The sequence below is a fragment of the Numenius arquata genome, chromosome 19 (genome assembly GCF_964106895.1).
Source record: "Numenius arquata chromosome 19, bNumArq3.hap1.1, whole genome shotgun sequence".
NCBI lineage: Eukaryota > Metazoa > Chordata > Aves > Charadriiformes > Scolopacidae > Numenius > Numenius arquata.
The window spans coordinates 3,596,186-3,616,549 of record NC_133594.1 but is presented as its reverse complement, the minus strand read 5'-3'; the positions used below and the strand labels follow the sequence as shown (position 1 = coordinate 3,616,549).

Genomic DNA, 20,364 nt, shown 5'->3' with positions numbered 1-20,364 from the left:
TCTCTTGGGATGTGTGAGCAGAGCAGCTACTACCCTGCTGCCAGTCTGGGGGCATCAGCCAGGCTGCCCTTCTCTATTGACGGAGCACAACCAGGGTGAGGTGTGACACTAAGGTGCAGGAGCAAGAGCAAGTCCCACCATCAAACACATAAAGTCTCCAGGACTGGTAGTAGAGGTTAGAAGGTCCCCTGGACCTGGGCTGGTGGAGCAGGGATGGAGCATCTGTGTGTTGGCTTTGGCTGCAGAGGAGGAAAAGCTGCTGGGAGTTGCAATCCTTCTGCACAGAGGGAAAAGCAAAGGAAGAAACCTGCAGGGAGAGGTGCCTCTGGAGCAGCATCTGCACCTCCGCAGACTCGCAAGCTCCCGAAATGCGGGGCAGCGGGTCTCCGGTCCCGGCAGGGGCCTGCTGGGGGTAGCAGGGCTCTTGCTCAGGGCTGGTCGGCTGTATAGCCATCATTTCAATAAAGAAATGATTAAAAGGGGCCGGGGGGCAGAGGGGCTGGGGGGGGGGGGGGAGAGGGGGGGTGGCGGAGAGAAAAACCCCAAACATCTGTTTTACTTCAAATCAGGGAAGATTCCTTTGCTTGCAAGGAATGTGTAAATCACGCCGGGCTGGGAGATATACATAACCCTGCCTGAAAGCTCCTCTGCACTTCAAACGAATTCTAACGTGCTTACTGGGATTTTGTTTTTATTATTTGTTTCGGGCTCCCCCCCTCCCTCCTCCCTCCCAGCTTCGTCCTTACCCTCCACCCACCCTGTCTGCCTGCCGGAGCTGTGAGAACCTCCCGCTCGCTGCCAGCCCCTCGCCCCGTCCCCCCCACCATTTGGGGGCCTCAGGGAGCAGCCAGCGGCGACCGCAGACCTGGCCAGCATCCTTCTGCCGGGGTTTGCTGGCACGCAGCGTCCCTGCCTCGCCACCGTCCTCACCCCCGCCATTGCAGGGACCCCCTGGGCTGCCCTCGCTGGTCCCACAGCCCAGAGCAGCGTGTGGATGCCTCTCGATCACGTCGGGGTCCTGCCTGGGATGCGGCGAGCAAGGGGTGTCCCCATCCTCCGAGCCGTTCCCTTGTGTGCCGTTATTGTTGCCGTGCTTTGTTTCGCTTTGATTCGTGCGGAGGGTGAAGCTGGGGCTGGCCAGTGGTGCTGGGGACAAACCCAACCAAGATAGATAGATAGGTCGCCAACCTCTGCTCGTAGGGGTCCATCACCACCCCTCTGAGCCAGCTTACTAAGGTGGCTTGTCCCGCACCAGAGGGACCACCCTGGGGCCAAGGACAGGCCCTGTGGCCAGCGCAGCCCTTCTCCTTTCCTCGGAGGCTGTCAAGCAGGAGGCCCTATTGTGGTAGCTTAAGAGTCAGCCATGGGCTCGCTTGAGGTGGACCACCCACTACTCCTTAGATGACACTGCCTTTTGAAGTCACTACCAGCCTGAGCTGGATTTCAACCAGCAGCCCAGATGGAAGCCAAGCCCCCAGGAGGATGAGAACAAGCCCTACCAAGGGGATCTCCTGGGGTAGCAAACTGTGGAGTGTCTGGTTCTTGTTTAGAAGTGGCTGTGAGGTTGGGAGGGGCAAACGTTTCCCAATTTGCCAAGGGTCACAACCTTCCTCTCCCCCCATCTCCCCAGGGCCAGCGATGGCCAAGCTTTGCAGAACATTGGTAGGTTGAACGGCTGGTATGGTGAGCTGTGAACATTTCCATTGTGGAGCTCACTGCAGGGGTCCAGGGCCTCGCTCGTCTCTGCTTTCTCCCTGGCACAACTGGAGGAAGAGTTTGATTTATGCCCTCTCTCCTTCTGAGCAGCCTTCTCATCTCCTGCAGCCTGCCCGAGCCCTGCTGTCTCTTCATGGAGGAGGACAGCAGCCATCCCAGGAGCAGCCCAAGGAGGGTTCTAAAGCGATGTCTGCCCATCCTGCATGCAGGACTAATACTTTCAGATGAGTCTGAAGCCACCCGCCCATAGATGTGTGCGAAGAAGACCAGCAAAACCTCAGAGTAATGACTTAACCTTTGTGGAGCCAGGGCTGGAGGCTTTGGGGTGTCTGTGGCTGAGGGAAAAGGGACAGGGTTGTCCCAGTGCTAAGAGGAGAGCAGAAGGTATTGCAGCGGGAGGGAGAGGGGATGGGGGTGCTGCCTGGGGGTACCCTGGCCCTGGGAGCGGAGTGGGTATAAGGGGGGGTTGTGGAGAGTTGGAGGGATGGATGGGTGTTGTGGTGCCTGTGTGAAGGCTGTGGCAGGACCTGAGGGACATGTGGGGTGCAGAGCCTGGGGAAAGCCCTCCTTGGCCATGCTGCGCCCAGGACAGCTCGATCCATCACCAGCTCTCGCCAACGCTCTGCAGCCGGAGCGGGACCAGCCCCTGGGATTTGCGGCCTCAGGCACCAGTCTGAGCCGTGGCGTGGGGGGAATTGTTCCAGCAGCACAGGGAGTCGGAGGCAACTCATTGGACCTTTGTCCAAGGGCTTTGTTTGGCATCTCCTGACGAGTCCCAGCAGAACAGGGACTCTGACGCGTGACAGACTGCTACGAGCTGCTTTTGCTTCTCTGGAGAAAAAAACACCAGCCCGTAGTGGCTCAGCACCACCTCCTTCTGGTTTTTCATTCCACCAAAGGACATTAGGATTCACATCCTGGGTCATGTGGGATCTTCTCTGGCCTTGCCAGGCAGAGGGGGAGACCACCTTGCCCCAAGCCCTGAGACAGGCAGTGGAGATTGCAAAGAGCCGGGCCAGTTCTTGCTGCATCGGCTCTGTAGACACATCTGTGAGCCGTCACCATCACAGCCAGCAGGACGAAAGCAAGGACATGACTGCCAAGAAATACAGACCCTGAGCACCCTCTGTTCCTCCTCCCCAAAGCGGATAATTCCACAGTGATCCTGCTTTTTCTGCCATCATCCTGTTCCTGGAATTCAGGATCCATCCCTGTGGGACACCCCTTTAAGGGTCTCCTGGACATCTTCAAGCCAATAAAAGACCAAGACTTCTTGCTCCTTGGAGCGTGCTTGGGAACTGGAGCCCCAGGGTTGCACCTGTGTTAATGTTAGCTGATATCAGGGCTGCATTTTTGGGTGTGCTGTCCTGCTGCCACGCCAAGGAGCTTTTCTCTCAACCACATCTCCTCTCCCTCAGAAGCTTTGTGCAGTGCAGCAGCCCCTCTCTCCAGAGAAGCTTGCTCTGCTCTTCCTTCATCAGTGGTGTAAAGCTGCTCCTGAAAGGATGTACCTCCCCTATTATCAAGGGGGAGGGTAATTATCTGCTCCTTGCCAGTGGTTGCAAGGAGCAGGGGTGACAAAGGAGGAAATCTGTAAGACATTTTCAGCCCTGGGATGGTGGAGGCACCCTGGGGACGCAGGGCCAGGAGGGCTGCTCTGACCGTGCTGCACCTTTGGGGTGAAACCATGGCCCTGCTGAAACCCGCTGGCGTTTTTCCCTCGTTTCCAGTGAAACACGTTTTTGCCTAAGGCAGTCTTGGCACTGCCTCCGGCAAGGTGTCCGGCTGGCAAAGGGGCTCCTTGTGGGATCTTGGCCCTCCAACACAGGTATCATTCAGGAGCAGGGCTCTAGGGAACAGGAGGTGGCCTGTGTATCAAGGCTCTCTTTCACAGCCATGGCGGTACTCGGAATCGCTGCTCTGGTGGGGTTTATTGACAGGGTTTCGAGGGAAATCTTGGGAAATTGAGATGTTTCAGCCGAGGCTGGGAAGGTGAATGTCATAGCAGGGATTTCTCCAGCAGAGAGGCAGTGGATCCAGACAGTAGTAAGAAATGGTCAGGATTTTTAATTAATTTCTTTCTTCCCTGTCCCCAGCCCCACAGCTGCTCCATCTGCCTTCACTCTCACACAAAGCAGGGCTCCTCTGCCCTTTTCCAGAGGTCTCTTTGAACAAGCAGCCTTCCTGTGCTCTTCCTCCTGCCAGGAGCATTTGATGGGCACTACTTTATAAGCTTCCAAAAGGCATCAGACACCTGAGACATGTTGTGGCAGGTACATTTCTTTCCCCCCTCTGACAACTGCGGTCTGGTATTGTTGGGAGGCATCTGTTGAAAGATAACGATTAGTCTCACAGCGTTTGCTGTCCTGGAAAAAAAAAAAAAAAGGTGCAAATTGTGAGAACAGTTTACTGACAGCCTCGTGGATGCACATACCGGCAAAGGCTCAATACTCTGGTGTGGCACCAGCGTTGCCTCCGTCACACTGATGGGAGCAGGGTCAGTTGTCACAGATGGTTAAAAGAAGCCCAGTTATAAAAGGTAATTTATTGGGCAGGACAACTGTGGGGAGAGCTTTCTACAAGATGTTTTTTTTTCAAGATGGCACTATCCACTGTTCCCTTATTGAAGTGTAGGCTTCAATAAGGTAGAGCCAAAAATGACGGTGATGCAAAACAGAAGACACTGGTCCTTACGATACATAAGCAGCAATTTGCTGGGTGGTGGTAGCAGGTTGGTGTCACCTCCTCTGTGCTTCTCCCCAGCCTGCAGCAGGCACCGAGCTGCTCAGAAACTCCTTTTCCACCATGAGCTGCCCCCCTCTGCGCCAGCACAGCCCATGGTCACAGCACAACCCCTTGTCCCCAGCCCTGCCACACGTTCCTGCCAGGCGTCAGATGCCCTAACAGTAGCATCTGATTGATGTAATGCTTGTGACAGTGCCAGCCCTGGGGAAACAGCACGGTGGCGTCCACTGCCCCCTTACAGCATTACCCAAATCCCAAGCCTCCAGTGGTAGGGATGCAGCATGGCCAGCCCTGTGCCAGGGCACTAGCCCACCTCACTGTCTGGCACCACGGACACTGTCACGGCGTGAGCCATCAGCCTGAAGCCAGGGCCCAACAAACAGACCAAGAAATCCTCTCCTTCCAAAAAACCACTCCCTGCTCATTGTCTGCTTGGTATTTGCCGCAGAGATGGGGGGCGGTGGGGTGGGTTGTTCTCATTTACCTTTCTTAATTATTTCAAATCACAGAGTCGCCAATAAGCTAAGCTGCATTCCTGTGGCTTGTGTGGACGGGCTGCTTTTTATTTGATTTGATTTCTTTTTAAATTGTAATGGTTTCTGAATTGGGAATGTTTGCACTAAACACACACGCCCCTTTCCGTGCTTGCCCGGACTGCTGCTGGCAGGCCAACCCTGCTCCTGCTCCGTGGCCATCAATGAAAGCGGCTGGGAGCCTCAGTGGGAGATGTACGAGCCCACGGTGCGGGGATAGGGGTGGGTGGGTGGCCCTATGGACCACGCACACCCCATGGCATGTGGCTGGGGACAAAACACCCACAGCTCTGTTCCACCTCGCATCACCCCTGGGCTCTTGCAAGAATAGTCTTTTGGGAAGCTGTTTGTGTAAATTTATTGATGTTTTTAGCAGCCAGGAGATGCTGAGATGAAGGTCTGTTCCTGCTCACCAGACTGATCTCATCCAGGGAGCCCCTCACCTTGGTGTCTGGGAGCTGAAGGCACTAACAGGCTGGCAGAGGACGGCATTTGCTCATGGGTGGGTGTGAGGAGTGTGTTCACACCCGTGTGTGGTTGTGGCACCATTCCTGGCTGCTCCGCTCTGCACGTGCCTGAGCCCGAGCTTTGCTGGCCCCAGGTCCCTCATGCCCAGTCCCTGTGTTGAGATCACCGGGGAGGGGGGAAGCAGGGATTGCCAAGAGCTGGTCCACTGAGGGCTTTTAAATGGAGGCCTCTGAATTGTTTTTCAGCTGGAACAGGAAGCGAGGAGGGCTGGCAAGCAGGAGCTTGATGTGTCTGTGTCAGCACGCTTGGACCAGCCTCAGCAGCTCTGGTTGCGTGTGAGCCCAGAGACCCCGGGTTGTGCAGAATTGTAGAATCATAGAATGGTTCAGGTTGGAAGAGACCTTAAAGATCATCCCGTTCCACCCACCCTGCCCTGGGCAGGGACACCTCCCACCAGACCAGGTTGCTCCAAGCCCCCTCCAACCTGGCCTTGAACCCCTCCAGGGATGGGGCAGCCACAGCTTCTCTGGGCAACCTGGGCCAGGGTCTCACCACCCTCACAGCAAAGAATTTCTCCCTAATAGCTCATCTAAATCTCGCCTCTTTCAGTTTAAAACTGTTACCCCTCATCCCATCACTTCCCTCCCTGATCAAGAGTCCCTCCCCAGCTTTCCTGGAGCCCCTTTAGGGACTGGAAGGGGCTCTAAGGTCTCCCCGGAGCCTTCTCTTCTCCAGGCTGAACTCCCCCAACTCTCTCAGCCTGTCCTCACAGTAGAAGGGCTCCAGCCTTCGCAGCATCTTCGTGGCCTTGTCTGGACTCGTTCCAACAGGTCCATGTCTTCCCTTTGTTGAGGACTCAAAAGCCGGACATAGTACTCCAGATGGGGTCTCATGAGAGCAGAGGGGTAGAATTCCCTCCCTTGCCCTGCTGGCCACGCTTGTTTTGATGCAGTCCAGGATGTGGATGGCTTTCTGGGCTGCCAGTGCACATTGCTGGCTCACACTGAGCTTCTTGTCCACCAGTACCCTCAAGTCCTTCTCCTCAGGGCTGCTCTCAGAAGGTACGGATAAGCTGTGACTGATCAGGGGGTGAAGGCAGGATGTGCACATAACACCCAGGTGATGCGACCTCAGCCAGGTCAGGATTTGTGTGTTCGTGCTCAGCGTCACGGGTGTGGTACCCGCGCTGCCAGAGGAGAGAGAATCCATTGCACCGTGTGTGACACCGGCCAGGTCTGCCCTGCGCCCAGCTCCTGGAGCCGGCACCAAACCAGAGTCTCGTGGCCACAGGAGCAATGTGCCAAGCCCAGGTTTATCAGCCAAGCTCCAGCCAAGCCCTACTGGCAAGAGCGTCTTGTGATTGCACCACTTCGGAAAGCATGAGACCATTTTTTTCTGCATGATGCTGGAGTCTGGAGCAGCGTCTCTGTCCTGTCCCCCATTTCCGTGGTGCAGGGGTCCCCTAAGCGCAGGTTTGTCACACAGCCATTGCTTTGGGATGCAGCCAGCTAATTGTAGGCACCCAATTAACTTAGCATAGATGCTTGGGAGCTGCAAGAGTGCTTATTGGACTCCTTATCAGACCCTTTTCTCCGCAGTTCATTTGTGGTACAGCCTCTCACTGAGCAGCCGTATGAGCCCAAAGGCTTCAGGACGAGCCGTGCATGAGACAGAAATGCGAGTGGTGTGTCTGTAGGATGTAAAGAAATCAGCCACCGAGCTGAGGAAGGTCAGACACAGGAGTCCTTATCTCCCTTCCCGCAAATAAGGATCACGAGTAAAGCACTCGAACATCATGAGCATCATGAGAGGCAGTTAAAAAAACATGAGCTGATGGTGTTGTCTATAAATAAATAACACGTTCTGGGGTTTCATTCTCAGCCTTACGGTTTCGTGCCTTTAGAATCTTGTATTTTGGGTTCTTTTTTTTTTCCTCTGCATTGAGAAGGGATAGAAACATATTGTTCTATTTTTTAATATTTTTTAAAAATGCAATTGACAATCTTCCACAATCACTGGGTTCCAGGAACCGAAGCTTTAACACCCCCCTCCGCTTTCTCTTCCTCCCCCAAGAAGCATCTTGAGCCTAGTGATAAAATCCAGGCTTCAGCCAGCGTTGGGTGGGGTATCTACGAGGAAGGTGGTGTTGACATTTCCCGAGGCCACATGTTAATTGCTTTCTATCTCTCTCTCTAAAAGTTCCTCTGGGTCCCAATAGGTTTGAATTTAGTGGTAAACATTTGCACGGCGTGACTTTATAGAACTTCATATGCTGCGTTTTGCTGCAAAGGTGGCAGCGTTTCCAGGCACGGAGGGGCTGATCTCTGCCAAGAGCGTATGTGCTTCCCATGGTGAAATGCTCTTTGGGACTTGTTTGGACAAAATACATCTTAGTATTTCTAGAAAAAGCAAATGTTCATGTATGATCTCTACTGAGGGCGCAGGTGAAGAAGAGGATGAGCTGTGAGACAGTAGCAGGTAGCCCCGAGCTCCTTTGGAAAGCACAGGGAGAACATGAGAAAACGTCATGGGGAAAGTTTATTGCTAAACAAAACACCTCCGGGTTATGAAGGAGGCTCTGCCAGATCGTAGCTGCCATATGGCATTCCAGGTTGTCTGAAGTGGTTTCACGCACCGCGTGGGGGTCTGGGACCTCTTCGTTTCTGGCTTTGAATTTACCCCAGAGATCCTTTGCCGTGGGTAAAGCACTCGGAACCACTCTTTGGCCTCATTATTTTTTTTACAAATTATCAGAGTTGGCATAATCAGGTGCAGCTCCATCGTTGTCGGTGGGGATGCTGCCTGGTTTGGTCCTTGGTCCAAAACGCTGCATGTAGATATAAGTATGGCAGGGGGATCTCCACGTAGCGTTCAGCGCTGGGCTGCAGCCCACCACGTACTCTGTGTAGCTCCCTCCCTCAGTCCTCCTTGCTCTGATTTTCCCTTTGCTTGCCGTGCAGCCCTCCCCATCCCTCCCGTGCCATGGTGGTCCCTCTCCTCCCACCGACTGCCCTCTTCATGCCCTGTTGGGTCCCAGGCTGGTCCCATCCCTGCTGGACCTGGTGAGCAGGAGCCGCCTGTTAGTGCCGGGTTTACACTGAGCAGCAGGTCTTTGCACTCTCTTCCTTTAATTATCTGTTTCCGGGAATAAAGGAGAAGAATAACCCCAAGCACTCTGTGCAGTGCCATTAACTGGCCGTAAAAGTGTTTTGCTGCAGAGAGGCTGGGTGGTCAAGTGGTTTGAGAAGAAGATTGGAAACCATCATCTTCCAAGTTTCCAAACTGTTCGTGTCAATGAGCCTCTCCGGGGCACGATGCTTCACCCCGTATGTCTCTGTTTACTATTGATAAAACAGAGCTATTAATACCGCTGTGCTTCAGGGTGATCTTTTGGACCATAATTAATGTTAAAACCCTCTGAGATCACTCATTGGAAGGAGCTAGAGAGGTGCAGTGGGCTGCGTACCGCCGGGGCTGCTGGCTTCCACCCGAGCTGAATGTATTGGTGCTGGTTCCAAAACATCTCATTCAGAGTGAATGGAAATGAAAAACTTTCCTCTAAGTTTTTTGAAAGAGGACTGGTTTCAGGTGAGGTAAAGCATTTTTTTTCTTTTTTTTCTCAAAAAAAGGATTTTTGACCAGATAAAAATCACTTTGATTCTGATGTGTTTTTATTGATGTTTTTATTTTTTTTTTTTCTTCTGAAAAAATAATGAAATGAAGGGCTTGTTTGTTGATGTATTTCTTAACCCAGGCCTGACCACTATGGATGCTCTTGCTCTTGGCAGCTGAGTGACTTTGTTTCTGTGTGTGCCAGGCAGAGGGGAAAAGTGCAGTCGAAGGGCTACCGCGGGTCTTTAACATCGCCCAAAGGGCTGGATGTGCTTTAACACCCTGCCAAGCTCCCTGCTGACCCTACCGGCGGTGGAATAGGTGATGTGGGCACTAATTGCCGATTATTACAATTGCATTTTGATAAAAATCTGCTGTTTTTCAAGGAAAGTGCTCTGGCACCGATTGCCTGGGAGCTAATGGAGCCTTCCTGACTGAGCGGGCAGAGCAGAGGTTAGGCATTAGCTCTGCTCACCCATTTAAAAGCAGAAAAACACAACATCGCAGCCGCTGTGGCTAAGCCGGTGACCCCGGGATGGGGATGGAGCTCAACTCGCAGCAGTAACCAGCTTGTTAAGCCCTCGTCCTGCTTTGTTGTGCTTGTGCTGATGAGCAAGGCGAGTGTTGGGGCTGCTGAGCTCCTGACCAGGCAGAAGAACTCCGGGGGTCTCTGCCCAGCTCTCCCACTGCAGGGTTCCTCATCTCGCTGGGGCTCAGGTCCCCCTACCTGGGTGCCTCTATTGCTGTTGCTTTCCAGACCTGGGAAGAGGGGGATTGATGCTGCCAAGCTGCAGAGACACACACCATACCCGCTCCCAGCAGGAGATCCCTTCCCACCATGAATGCCTCCTCTACTGAAGGGAGGATGAGGGATGGTGGCACCACCAGGATGGGAAGCAAGCCCTGAAGTTAGACTTCCTGCCCTGAATTCAATATTACCCTATTGCTCTGTTGCTGTCCCTTAATTATAGCGGGAGAACAGCCTGTGTGTGGTACTTGTGAAGTTGCACAGTTGCGGACGTCCTTCCTGAGATGCTCCCACTCTCAGCAACGTTCCTTGGAAATTAAGGAAAATGATGTCATGCCAAGGAATTAAATAGCATCTCTTTGGGTGAGCTCAGCCTGTGCATCCCCTGCGTGCCCCAGCTTTGTCAAAATGGGAGTTGTCCCTCCACACAAGTGGGTTCCTTGGCAGTCTGCTGGCATCCTTTCAGACAGCAAGTATTGTTAAGGAACTAACGCTAATTGCTAGGGGAGAGTATGTCCTGTGCTGGGAATTGCTACCGTGCAAATGTAGCTCTTATCAGCCGCGTGTGGGGTGCGCAGGGAGGAGAGAGGGGGGGTGCTGGTGTGTGGGGTGAGGAAAAGGGAGGCATCGCTTCTGTCCCCGCTAAGGATGCTGAGGAGTTAGGACCATTCCTTAAGTAAACATACCTCAGGGTCTCAATCCCATTTAAGCTGCAGCTGCTTTTATGGGAGTCATTGCACTCGCTTGCAAGAGCTGCTGGGTTTTACCTTAGGATAAGGAGCGAGGCTGTGTTATTTCCTGGGAGCTGGGTACCCCGCCACCAGGCATCTCGGACCTCCGAGGGGTTCAAGCCAGCTCCTGCACTTTGTCAAAGCCAGCTCGAGTTTCCTTGCCTGGCTCAGAGTGAATAAGTATGAACTGATTGCCTTTTGGGAGAGTGGACCAAAGATTGTCGCCCCTGCTGCGAAGAAGCATTCTCATTTTGGAGCTTTGATATTCTGACCAGGACTCTGAGCTCAGCATCCCGGGACGTCCCATGCAGCCACAGCCTGTTTATTCAATGTTTCATCCGGCACAAAAGCCGTATTTTACTGTCAGATGCTCTCCATTAGCTTCAAGTGTGAAATTATCATTCCCACCCTTTTACCAACCCCACCCTGGTGAGGAAATGAGGGAGAAAACAACCTCAAGGGCCGTTCACAGGATGCGTACGAGCTGTCACTTGTCAGCACAGAGCCCGCTTACGGCAGGACTTAGTGCTCCGCTCTCCGGAGGGCCGGAGAGCAGCCCGGCTTGCAAATGCCACAGCGTTAAAATGTGTGCATCGGTGCCTGGCAAAGCAGCCCCAGAGATGGTTGCGTCCCTTCACAGTCAGGCAGCTGCAGGGTTCAGCCCCGTAAGGCTCCCAGGGACGGCGGGGGGTGATGCTGCATGGGGACACAGTGGCCTGTCCCCCTGTCCCTGGCTCCTTTCCCTGGGTGCTCTCCTGGTCTAAGCCCGAGGTCATCTCACATCTCCTTGAGATGCCAAAATGGACTGATAGGAGCCTGGACCACATTTTCCTTTCTCTTGTGAAGACCGGTTCCCATAACAACCTGGCGGTGTGGGACTGAGGGATAAAGACATTATTTTCCTTTTCTTTCCTGCCTTCCAGATTCACCCTCTACGCAGTGGATACGCGAGGGAGACACTCAGAGCTGAGCACGGTCACCCTGAGGACAGCCTGCCCGCTGGTCGATGACAGCAAGGCAGAAGGTCAGTCTTCAGGCGCCCTGTTTTCCACAACAGAAGACATTTCCTGCTAGTTTTGCTTTTCCTGTATTCCTTGTACTCCTGCAGGCCTGTCCAGCCCCTCCTCTCCCAGTGTGAAGGCTTCTGTAAATTCACCCATGGGAACAGGGACATTAATCTGGGGAGGGGTGACAAATTACAAGAGTTTCAGGTAGAAAGTCCTCTGGGCTGGGCAGCCGGTGGCTCTCGTGGTCCTGTGCCACGTGGCACCACGGCATCCTTCCCCGTGCATGGCATGGCCATGGGAGCCGATAATGAGTGTTTGATCCACATTTTCTGGGAAAAGAGCAATCTCTTCTTGCAGAAACAATAGAGGCCACCCTCGCTGTGCCGGGGCAGTGAGCGGCGCGGGTCACTGTCACCTCCGGGTGCTTATAAGGATGCTGGTGGCAGCTGGTTTGGTTCTGAAATAGAAACACAGGTAAAAGCCCAACCACTTCTGCACATTTACACTTTCCAGGTGCAAAACCAGTCCCGTTCCTTCTCACACCCAGAGCGCTTTGCTGCTTTTAAATTTGAAAGGATTCCTCTAAACGAAAGGCGGGTTACCTGTTTTCTTGTGTGCTTTTTATTTTCAAAAGCACGCAAAGAAAGTTTTCATTAATGCTTTCAGGTTACTGCTAAGCATTCCCAGGAAAAATGAGCAAATGGGAGACTAAAGAGAAGGAAGGAAATGGGATTTTGTGTGTTTTTCTTTTCCAGAAAGCGATCCTTTTCTACAGTAGAGAGTGCTCCCTCTTGTTTAACACATCTCAGCTGCTCTAGTAGATACCCATAATGATGATTTGCTGTATTTCTGGCTCAAGTACCATGTTGGTATCAACAGCATCGTACTCTTCAGCATCATAAATTGCGTTTGCAGTTGCTTTTGGTTTGGTGCATCCGGGAAGAGGTTGCCTGCCCTACCCGGGGGGATGAGGCTGCCCCTGCCTGTGCTGGCAGCCTCCTCCTCTCCTTCTCCCCTTCCTTCATGAAGTATTGCTGGAGTGTTTGTGGCTGCTGCTTTGGGGCTGCCCCTGCAGGGCACTGGCTGCAGGATTAGCCCAAGGAACTGCTAAATGCTCCCTGGGTCACTAAACCCTGCTGCTGGCAGCCCCAAGGGACTGGCAGCCATCCCAGACGCCTGCCCCTCCTGCCAGCCCCGCCAAGGGCTTCGCTCCTCCTCCTCCTGCCTTAGCACCTTCTGCCGTTCATTAATCCCGTCCCCCTGATCCTTTCCAGAGATAGCTGACAAAATCTACAACCTCTACAACGGCTACACCAGTGGGAAGGAGCAGCAGACGGCCTACAACACACTGATGGAGGTCTCCGCTTCCATGCTCTTCCGAGTCCAACACCACTACAACTCCCACTACGAGAAGTTTGGAGACTTTGTCTGGCGCAGTGAGGACGAGCTGGGGCCCAGGTACCTGTCCCTTCCCTGCATCCCCCTCTGCCCCACAACCTGGAGCACCCCTCTGCTTGGCCACTGTGAAAGTGAACCTTGTTGCCTTCTCGTAGCAGAAAGAAGTCCCCTTCTGGTGTTCACCAAGCTGTGCTGCCATCCCCTGGGACTGCCAGGTCCCAGTTGGTCTTTGGATAAATGTTTATGAGATATCTAGCAGCTGGGTGGTCTTTGGATGAATCCTGGTGGGACATCTCGCAACCAGCCTGGACCAGGCAGGTGATACTGCAGATGAGCTGAGTGTGTTGGCAAAGCTGGGGGGGTGAGGGTCAAAGGGTGCAAAGTAGGCATGGGACATGGTGAAGGATGCCAGTGAGTGCACAGCACCACAGCTCTTACCTATATGCAGATTTATGCCAGAAATATTTTCTCCTTAATATACATTTGATGCTCTGAGGAGGACTGGGAGAGGATTGTTCCTCAGAGTACAAAGAGCAGCCTTTCCAGAGGGACTGCACTTGCAAACCCCCAGTGTACAGTGAAGGGGGTGGTAGGACTCTGAGAGAGCAGGATTAACAGACCCATGGACTACATTGCACCCAGGGGGCTGGCAGTGTCCTGGCAGTGTCCCAGCAAAGACCAGTCTGCCACCCACCCCCTTGAGAAATTCTCAGCAAGAAATGCTCAGAAGTAGCTGTATCCTTCTGGACATCTTGAAATCTCTTACAGGATCCAAATCACCTTCACCTGCTTTTAAGTTTTTAGTTAAAAAGCTTTGAAGCTTTTTAGGGCTTTAGACGTTCATCCAGTGTCCTCATCTAACACGTTGTTCTCTGAGAAACTGAAGCAGAGGAAGGTAGAGAAACAGGGTTTTGCAGTCCATTAATAATTGGAAAAGGTTTTCCTTCTCTCCCTCCTGCTCCTATCTGCTTGTTGGACATGGCTGAGGATCTGTCTGTACTACCAGGATGACAGGTCCTCACGACAGTTTACACCCCTCCTGGACATAAATCCAAACTGGTCTGGGGCTTGCCCTCCTCCAGAGATGACCTTGGTCATAGTTTCTGTGGTAGTTCATTAGCCTCTGGCACGGAGCCACTCTCATCCTTCCCACTGCCCTCCTCCTCCTTTGATGACACCGCAGACTTGTTTGTCCTTTTCAGTTGCTCCTCTATAGATCCCTGGGACCCATCAGCCTCTTCTTACACATCCCTATTTCCTCCGTTATTTGAGATCCAGCACACTTATTGAAGGATGCTATCTAGCCTGATACCTACATCGAGCCGTGAGATTTGCAAGGTGACATTTAAATCGCCCCACTCTGTACCAAGCTACATCTGGAGTCAGTGGTCAATTCGGCTGCTGCCTGCCTTCCTCGCCGAGCCAGATGAGCTCCTAGCAGCGCTCGTATGCCCCTGCTCTGTGCTTGGGAAATACATGACTTACAGCCACGGAGAAGCATCTCTAAATGCTGCGGCAGCCGGTGCCAGGCTCTTGACAAGAGCGAAGCTCTGCCATCCAGCCTTGCTTCTCGGGGAGCTTGGAGAGAAACGGAGGCACTGACGTAGCAGGAGGCGAGTGAGGCTTTGCCAAGGGAGGCCATCCCGTAACACAATTTTAATTGACGGACTGTTCTCTTTCCCAGGGGGACATTCATTTTCTTACCTTGAAATGTTTATCAGATGAGCCTCAGCTTCACAGTAAATGTTCGCTCATAAAACTGAGCGACAAGAGGGAAGTTGATTGCCTCCGTGTAATAAATACATCACACTGGGGTCCTCGTGAGCCCAGTTTCCATGAAAGCCACAGGTTACTGCAAACAGCTGCTTGCGAGAAGACACACTGACAGCCAGATGTCCCAACCAGACGGTTTACATTAAGGAGACATAAAAAACTTAGCTCATAGGTGGCCCTAAACCAGGACTTTCTGTGGTCAGCAGCATCTTGGCACCTGGCTTGCCTCATCCTGCTGGTCTCCTTTAGCAACAACAACCCCTTTCCTGCTCCCCCCATTCCTCTTACAGACACCGAGCGAATCACACAGAGTTAATGTGTTCCAACAAAACAGAAGAATCTGTCTAAACCAGTGAAGGTTTAATGCTACTGTGCATTCAGACCTTTGGATCTGTGCAGCCAGAGCTCTTCCTGACACAGCAATGGGGAGATTTCTCTATTATTTTCTCATACTATATTTTTGGGACAATTCTCTTGACCACTGCAAGCGGGGCCTGGCTTTTAGGAGGAGGCGGGACAAATTAAGTTAAAATCTGCCTTCCGTGCCCCTACTTGTGGCTACCACCAGCAACAACAGGGTCAGGATGTGGCATCAGCCCAGGGCTTGCAGCCTCTCCTTTGCTGAGCCAGTCACCCAGGCAGGCAGCCGGGACGGCCGCAGGAGACCAAGTGCATCTCCAGAGCAGCTGCCTTCTGGTACCGAGGGGGAATGCAATGTACTGATGGGAGGCTGTGATAAGAGGCCATCGAGTCCCGGACTCATTGTCCTTTCAGACGAGGGTCTGACAGACCCAGGTCAGTTCTCAGTAGAGTGGAAAAATCTGAATTTATGACAAAATCGCCCCGTGTGGGAACACAGCAGCCAGGCAGCAGTCCTGGGAAGCTCATCCTTCCCTCCAGCCCAGGTATCATTTCTTCTTTGCTTCTTCATGCTGGTTCATTCTCCTTTAGCACCTTTCTCCTCGGTGAGATAGGGCAGCGTTTTGCTGGCTCTGGATATGTTTTCCTCCCACACCAGCCACCAAGATGAGTGATCACCATCCCCCGTGCAGCTGGGGGATAAACATCCCAGCAGGAGCACACCCAGGGCTGAGAAGAACAGGAGGAAACATGTCTCCAGCTCTTAGGCATGTCCTTGCAGAGCTGGGTCTGGCAACCAGGGACCTTGATGCCCTGTCCCCTGGGCAATCACTGCACCACACTCCCTAGCACTGGGGCTGCTGGTTCATGCACAAGCCAACGTGCCCTGGCAGCAGACACCCGTCCCGTTTCCTCTCCCCCACCATTCCACAAGGTACCGCAGCCACGTAGAGCCATCACTATTTTTAAATCCCCCTCTCCATCATTTATGACTGCGCCTGTGACCTCCGAAATCCATCACTTGAGTAGAGAACAGAATCATGCCTTGGCTGGCACCGACTTCCAACAACTGCCCCTGCAGCAGCCACGTGGCCAGTGAGAGGGCACTGCTGGCTTGTGCCAAGGTGGGGGCACCCCCTGTATGGACTATAGGGTGAGGGGAAAGGGGGCTGTTTCATCCCTGTGGGTGCTGAGAGCTTGGGGTCTGGCCACAGGCAGCCATGAGAGTGACTCCCCCTTGCTCGCTCCCCTGCCGTCCTCTCCCAATTCCTGCCCTTTAATAAGGTAATAAATTACTGCTTCTGGCAGGGATGAGGTTGGTCAGCATTTAGGAAGATTTCATTTCCAGTATTTGAAAAGGTGGTCGTTCTGACCCGACAGCCCTCCGCAGAGAGCACTTGGGTAATACCCAGGGCTTGATTTATGGTGTTAAATTGGCAGCCCAAGAACTGCTCCTGTAATTTATTACCCAGCCCTCACCAGAAAGCCTCTCTCTCTTTCTCACCCCTCCCCTCTCTTGCTCTGTCTTTCTTTCTCCTTTTTTTTTTTTTTAAGAGGGAACAGCTGACAGCCGAAAGCTAAATCTAACATTTACACATGACTTCATTACCCCACTATAATAAATGACTCAAAGCGGTGAAACCCATCAAAACTGGGGCTTTGGCACCAGACACCAAAAGCGATTGGGCCTGATTCCCTCCCTCCCCATCACCCTGTCTCCTCCTTGACCACGGTGCAGTGTGTTTTCAGCATCCTCGTAGGACCAACCCATCGTGTGCTGCATCCCACCCTTAAACATTGATACTTTCCTGGGGCCGACTGCATCAAGCACAACTCAGGTGCAGGAGGTGTGTGGAGACCAGCTCCACAAGGAGCACAGCATAGGAGGTATCAGCAGGTCTGGATGGGTTCAGTCCTGGACTTTTTGCCACCTTGAGCTGTTCCTGACACCCACAACACAGTGATTTTTGGCGAAACCCAGAAGATCATGGAAGTACGGTGCAGCAAGTAATGAAAACGGGAAGGTAGAGAAGGTCAAGGGAAGTGGTGGCAAAGGAGTGAGCAGGTTGTGCAGGGGAGAAGTGAGAGCTGGGTGAAGAAAGCTATGGAGGAGAGGGGAAAGATGAAGTGGTGAGAAGGGAGGAGAGGAAGAGAAGAGCTTGGCCAGCAGGCATGTGTAAGTATGTGCTGGGGAGTCCACATCTTGCCTAGGTTAGGGCCAAGTCATGGTTACCCACCACAGGGGATTGCCTCAAGGGCTGGTCATGGTCACGCACTGTCACTCCCCTCTTGCTATGGCTGGGAAGGGTCTTGTGGCAAGCTGGAGTGGGAACCAGTCTGAGGGAAACTCCATGGGTTGCTTGGTTGGCCTTTGGATGGACAACGTCCCCGTGTTGGCCCCATGGACACCTGCATCAGCACAAGCAAATGGGCAGGGACAAGCTGGGGAAAGGGCAATACCCCCTTTTGGCAGTAGAGATGATTTATGATAAATAAAGGTGACCATGGAGCTGTGGCCTTAGGGAGATGATAGTTGTCCTTTTTGAGGAGGAGGGTGTTCTGGCTACGTGCTCTCCTCCCGAGCACTGTCAGCGCACAAAAAAGTCTGTCCTGTGAGCTGACCCTGGGCGCTGTGCTTGCTCAGCCTTCCCTGAAAAAAAACGGGGAGAATCAGCTCAGATGGTAAGAAACAATTTCTCAGCGTTAGGATGGGTGGAAGGGTTGCCAGCTCCTGGCTCTAAGAGCAGGTTAGACAGATATTCTTCAGGGCAGGTTGATCCCAGCAAGGAAACGGCACAGATGACGCCTTTTGGTCCCTTTCCTGCATCAGTGCCTGTGATTTGCTGGAGTTCATTAACTGTGGTGACAGTCACTACAGACTTTGATTTGCTGCTGAGCTTAGCTTTAATCAATCAGTCTTTACTGAAAGCGTCTAATGCCATCGTAGAATTTCATAACTTCTCAGCGGCAGGCGTCCAGCGGCGAAGGACCTGTTCTTGGCAGTGTGTCAGCTCTTGACGTGCAGTGGGAGCACCAGATGCTGTAGAAGGTGAGGTGGCTGCTATGGAGAGCAGCACGAGTAGAGGTCTTCTGTCAGAGCCGGGCACAGCTCAGCCCATGACATCATTACTATATATGCGTGTGTATAGCTAACGAGGCTCAAATTGCCTCGTCAGGCCTGTCTTTATGGATTAAATCAATACATGGATACCACAGAGTGTTGTCCAGGAAGGGCCAACTCCCTTTGCTCTTCCCTTCCCCTGGAAGGCTGACCCTGAGCCCGTCAGCCCTGGGGAGAAGCAGAGAAGTTTTCCCCATGCATCCCTGGAGGAGCAGTGGTTTCCTACAGCCTTTCATCCAGTCTTCCTGCTCCGGAGGGAGAGGTCTGGAGCTGGCTGGGGATGCCGGGATGCCCTCTCGCCTCCTGCCACCGTCTCTGTCCTCTGCTGTGGCGCTGGGGTGGCTCCGGCCACCCCTTCCCTGGTGTCCCATTCCACATCAGGCTCCCAGCTCTCCCCCCGCCCCCAGGCTGGGAGCTCACAGCCCCGGCTGAAACACCACTCAGCTTTCATAATCAAATAATCCCCATGTTTATGCCTCGCTGACTGACAGCGCTGCCCCTGACATATCATTATCGGGAATTTACATTCCTGCAGGAACTGCGAAATCCCCTCGCCCCGAATCCAGAGCTTTCCTGTGGCACCAGAGGGAGAGGAAATAATCTGTGATCTTGAGACTTTCAGACCACTGAAGTAAAACCTCTTCCCCTCCCTTTGTTTGATTTAGCACTTTACAGACTCCCACGAGGGGATTCTTGGTTTCTTACGGGTTTATTTTGTTTTGTCTTAATGTGTTGTGCTTTAATTCCTTGCTCTTCTAAGTGTCAGTCCTTTTGGGCCGTTTGCCTCCTGGAGACTTGGGAAAACAGGAAAGGGAGAGCTGGGCTCAGCAGTTGGGACCAGTAAGGTGCTGGGGGGCTCACCAGGGTGCATGGCGGGGGGGCAGCACATGCGCTGGAGCCTGCCAGGAGCACGTGGTGGTGACCATCTAGCCAGGGGACAGGCAGTGTCCTCAGGGCACCCAAGCTGCTCGAATGGGTCAGACCTGAGGTCATAGAATCACAGAATGATAGGGGTTGGAAGGGACCTCTGGAGATCGTCTAGTCCAACCCCCCTGCTAGAGCAGGGTCACCTACAGCAGGTTGCACAGTGGCATCCAGGTGAGTTTTGGGTCCCTCCAGCCCCATTGACCCAGTGCTATGAAATATTAGATATACCCAGAACTTTTGGGCAAAACAGAGCTTCTCTCCACCTGAAACAGGAAAGACATCATCTTAGGCGACAGGTCTTGTCCATTCTTGTCGCAAGACAGAGTCGGTGGTAGAACACCAGACTCCTGGCTCCTGGTGTCCTCTTTGCATTGCCCACCCTGCTCTGTCTCCATTTCTGTCTGTCCCCTCCAGGAAGGCACACCTGATCCTGCGGAGGCTGGAGAAGGTCAGCAGTCACTGCTCGACCCTGCTACGCAGTGCCTACATCCAGAGCCGCACCGAGACCATGCCCTACTTGTTCTGTCGCAGCGAAGAAGTCAGGCCACCCGGCATGGTCTGGTACAGCATCCTAAAGGACACCAAAGTAACGTGTGAGGAGAAGATGGTCTCCATGCTGCGCAACACCTACGGGGAGTCCAAGGGGCGGTGAGGGAAGGTGCAGGCCTGGAGCTGTGGGAGGCCAAGGGACTCCGAGGAGTCGAGAACTCATGATGTGCTGAGTGGCTGGTGGGGTTCGGGGTCGGGTGGTGTTCGGAGGGGGTGGAAGGGGACAGCGAGGCCAAACAGGACTTTCTCATGCAAATGGCAGAGAAACAAGAAATCAGCAAGTTGGACTTTAATTTCTTTTCCTTTTTTTTTTTTTTTTTTAATTTTTCAAGAGAAAAAAGAAAAAAAAAGAAGAAATTACCTAATTTGACTCAGCATAAAAGCCTCTCCTTTTTAATCTTTTCTTACTGAATTTCCTGGACTACACGCTCCACAACCCTGGGAGGAAGGAGATACCCATTCAAGGCCAGGCGGAGGGGAGCCGCTGGGCACAGGGTGACCCCCTCCCTGCCTGCCCTGCTGCCGGGCAGGAGCCGTGGGCTGAGGGGCCCCGGTGCCGTGGGGGCCGAGGATGCCAGGAGGAGGTGGCGCGGGCGGCCGGTGACACCGCGCTGCCAGCGGAGGTCCCGGAGGGGGATGCCGGGCAGGTACAAGGACGTTGCAGGCAAGTTGGGCT

At 53.2% G+C, this 20,364-nt stretch overlaps 1 protein-coding gene across 1 annotated transcript in view; it reads left to right on the top strand.

Moving 5' to 3' along the window:
• ASTN2 (astrotactin 2) overlaps window positions 1-19,791 on the top strand; it is a 366,183-nt gene extending 346,392 nt beyond the window's left edge. Inside the window, exons 21-23 of the mRNA XM_074161351.1 lie at window positions 11,477-11,577; window positions 12,835-13,018; window positions 19,554-19,791. Coding sequence (XP_074017452.1) covers window positions 11,477-11,577; window positions 12,835-13,018; window positions 19,554-19,791 — 523 coding nt within the window. The remainder of the gene's footprint in view (window positions 1-11,476; window positions 11,578-12,834; window positions 13,019-19,553) is intronic.
• The last annotated feature ends 573 nt before the right edge of the window (window positions 19,792-20,364 follow it).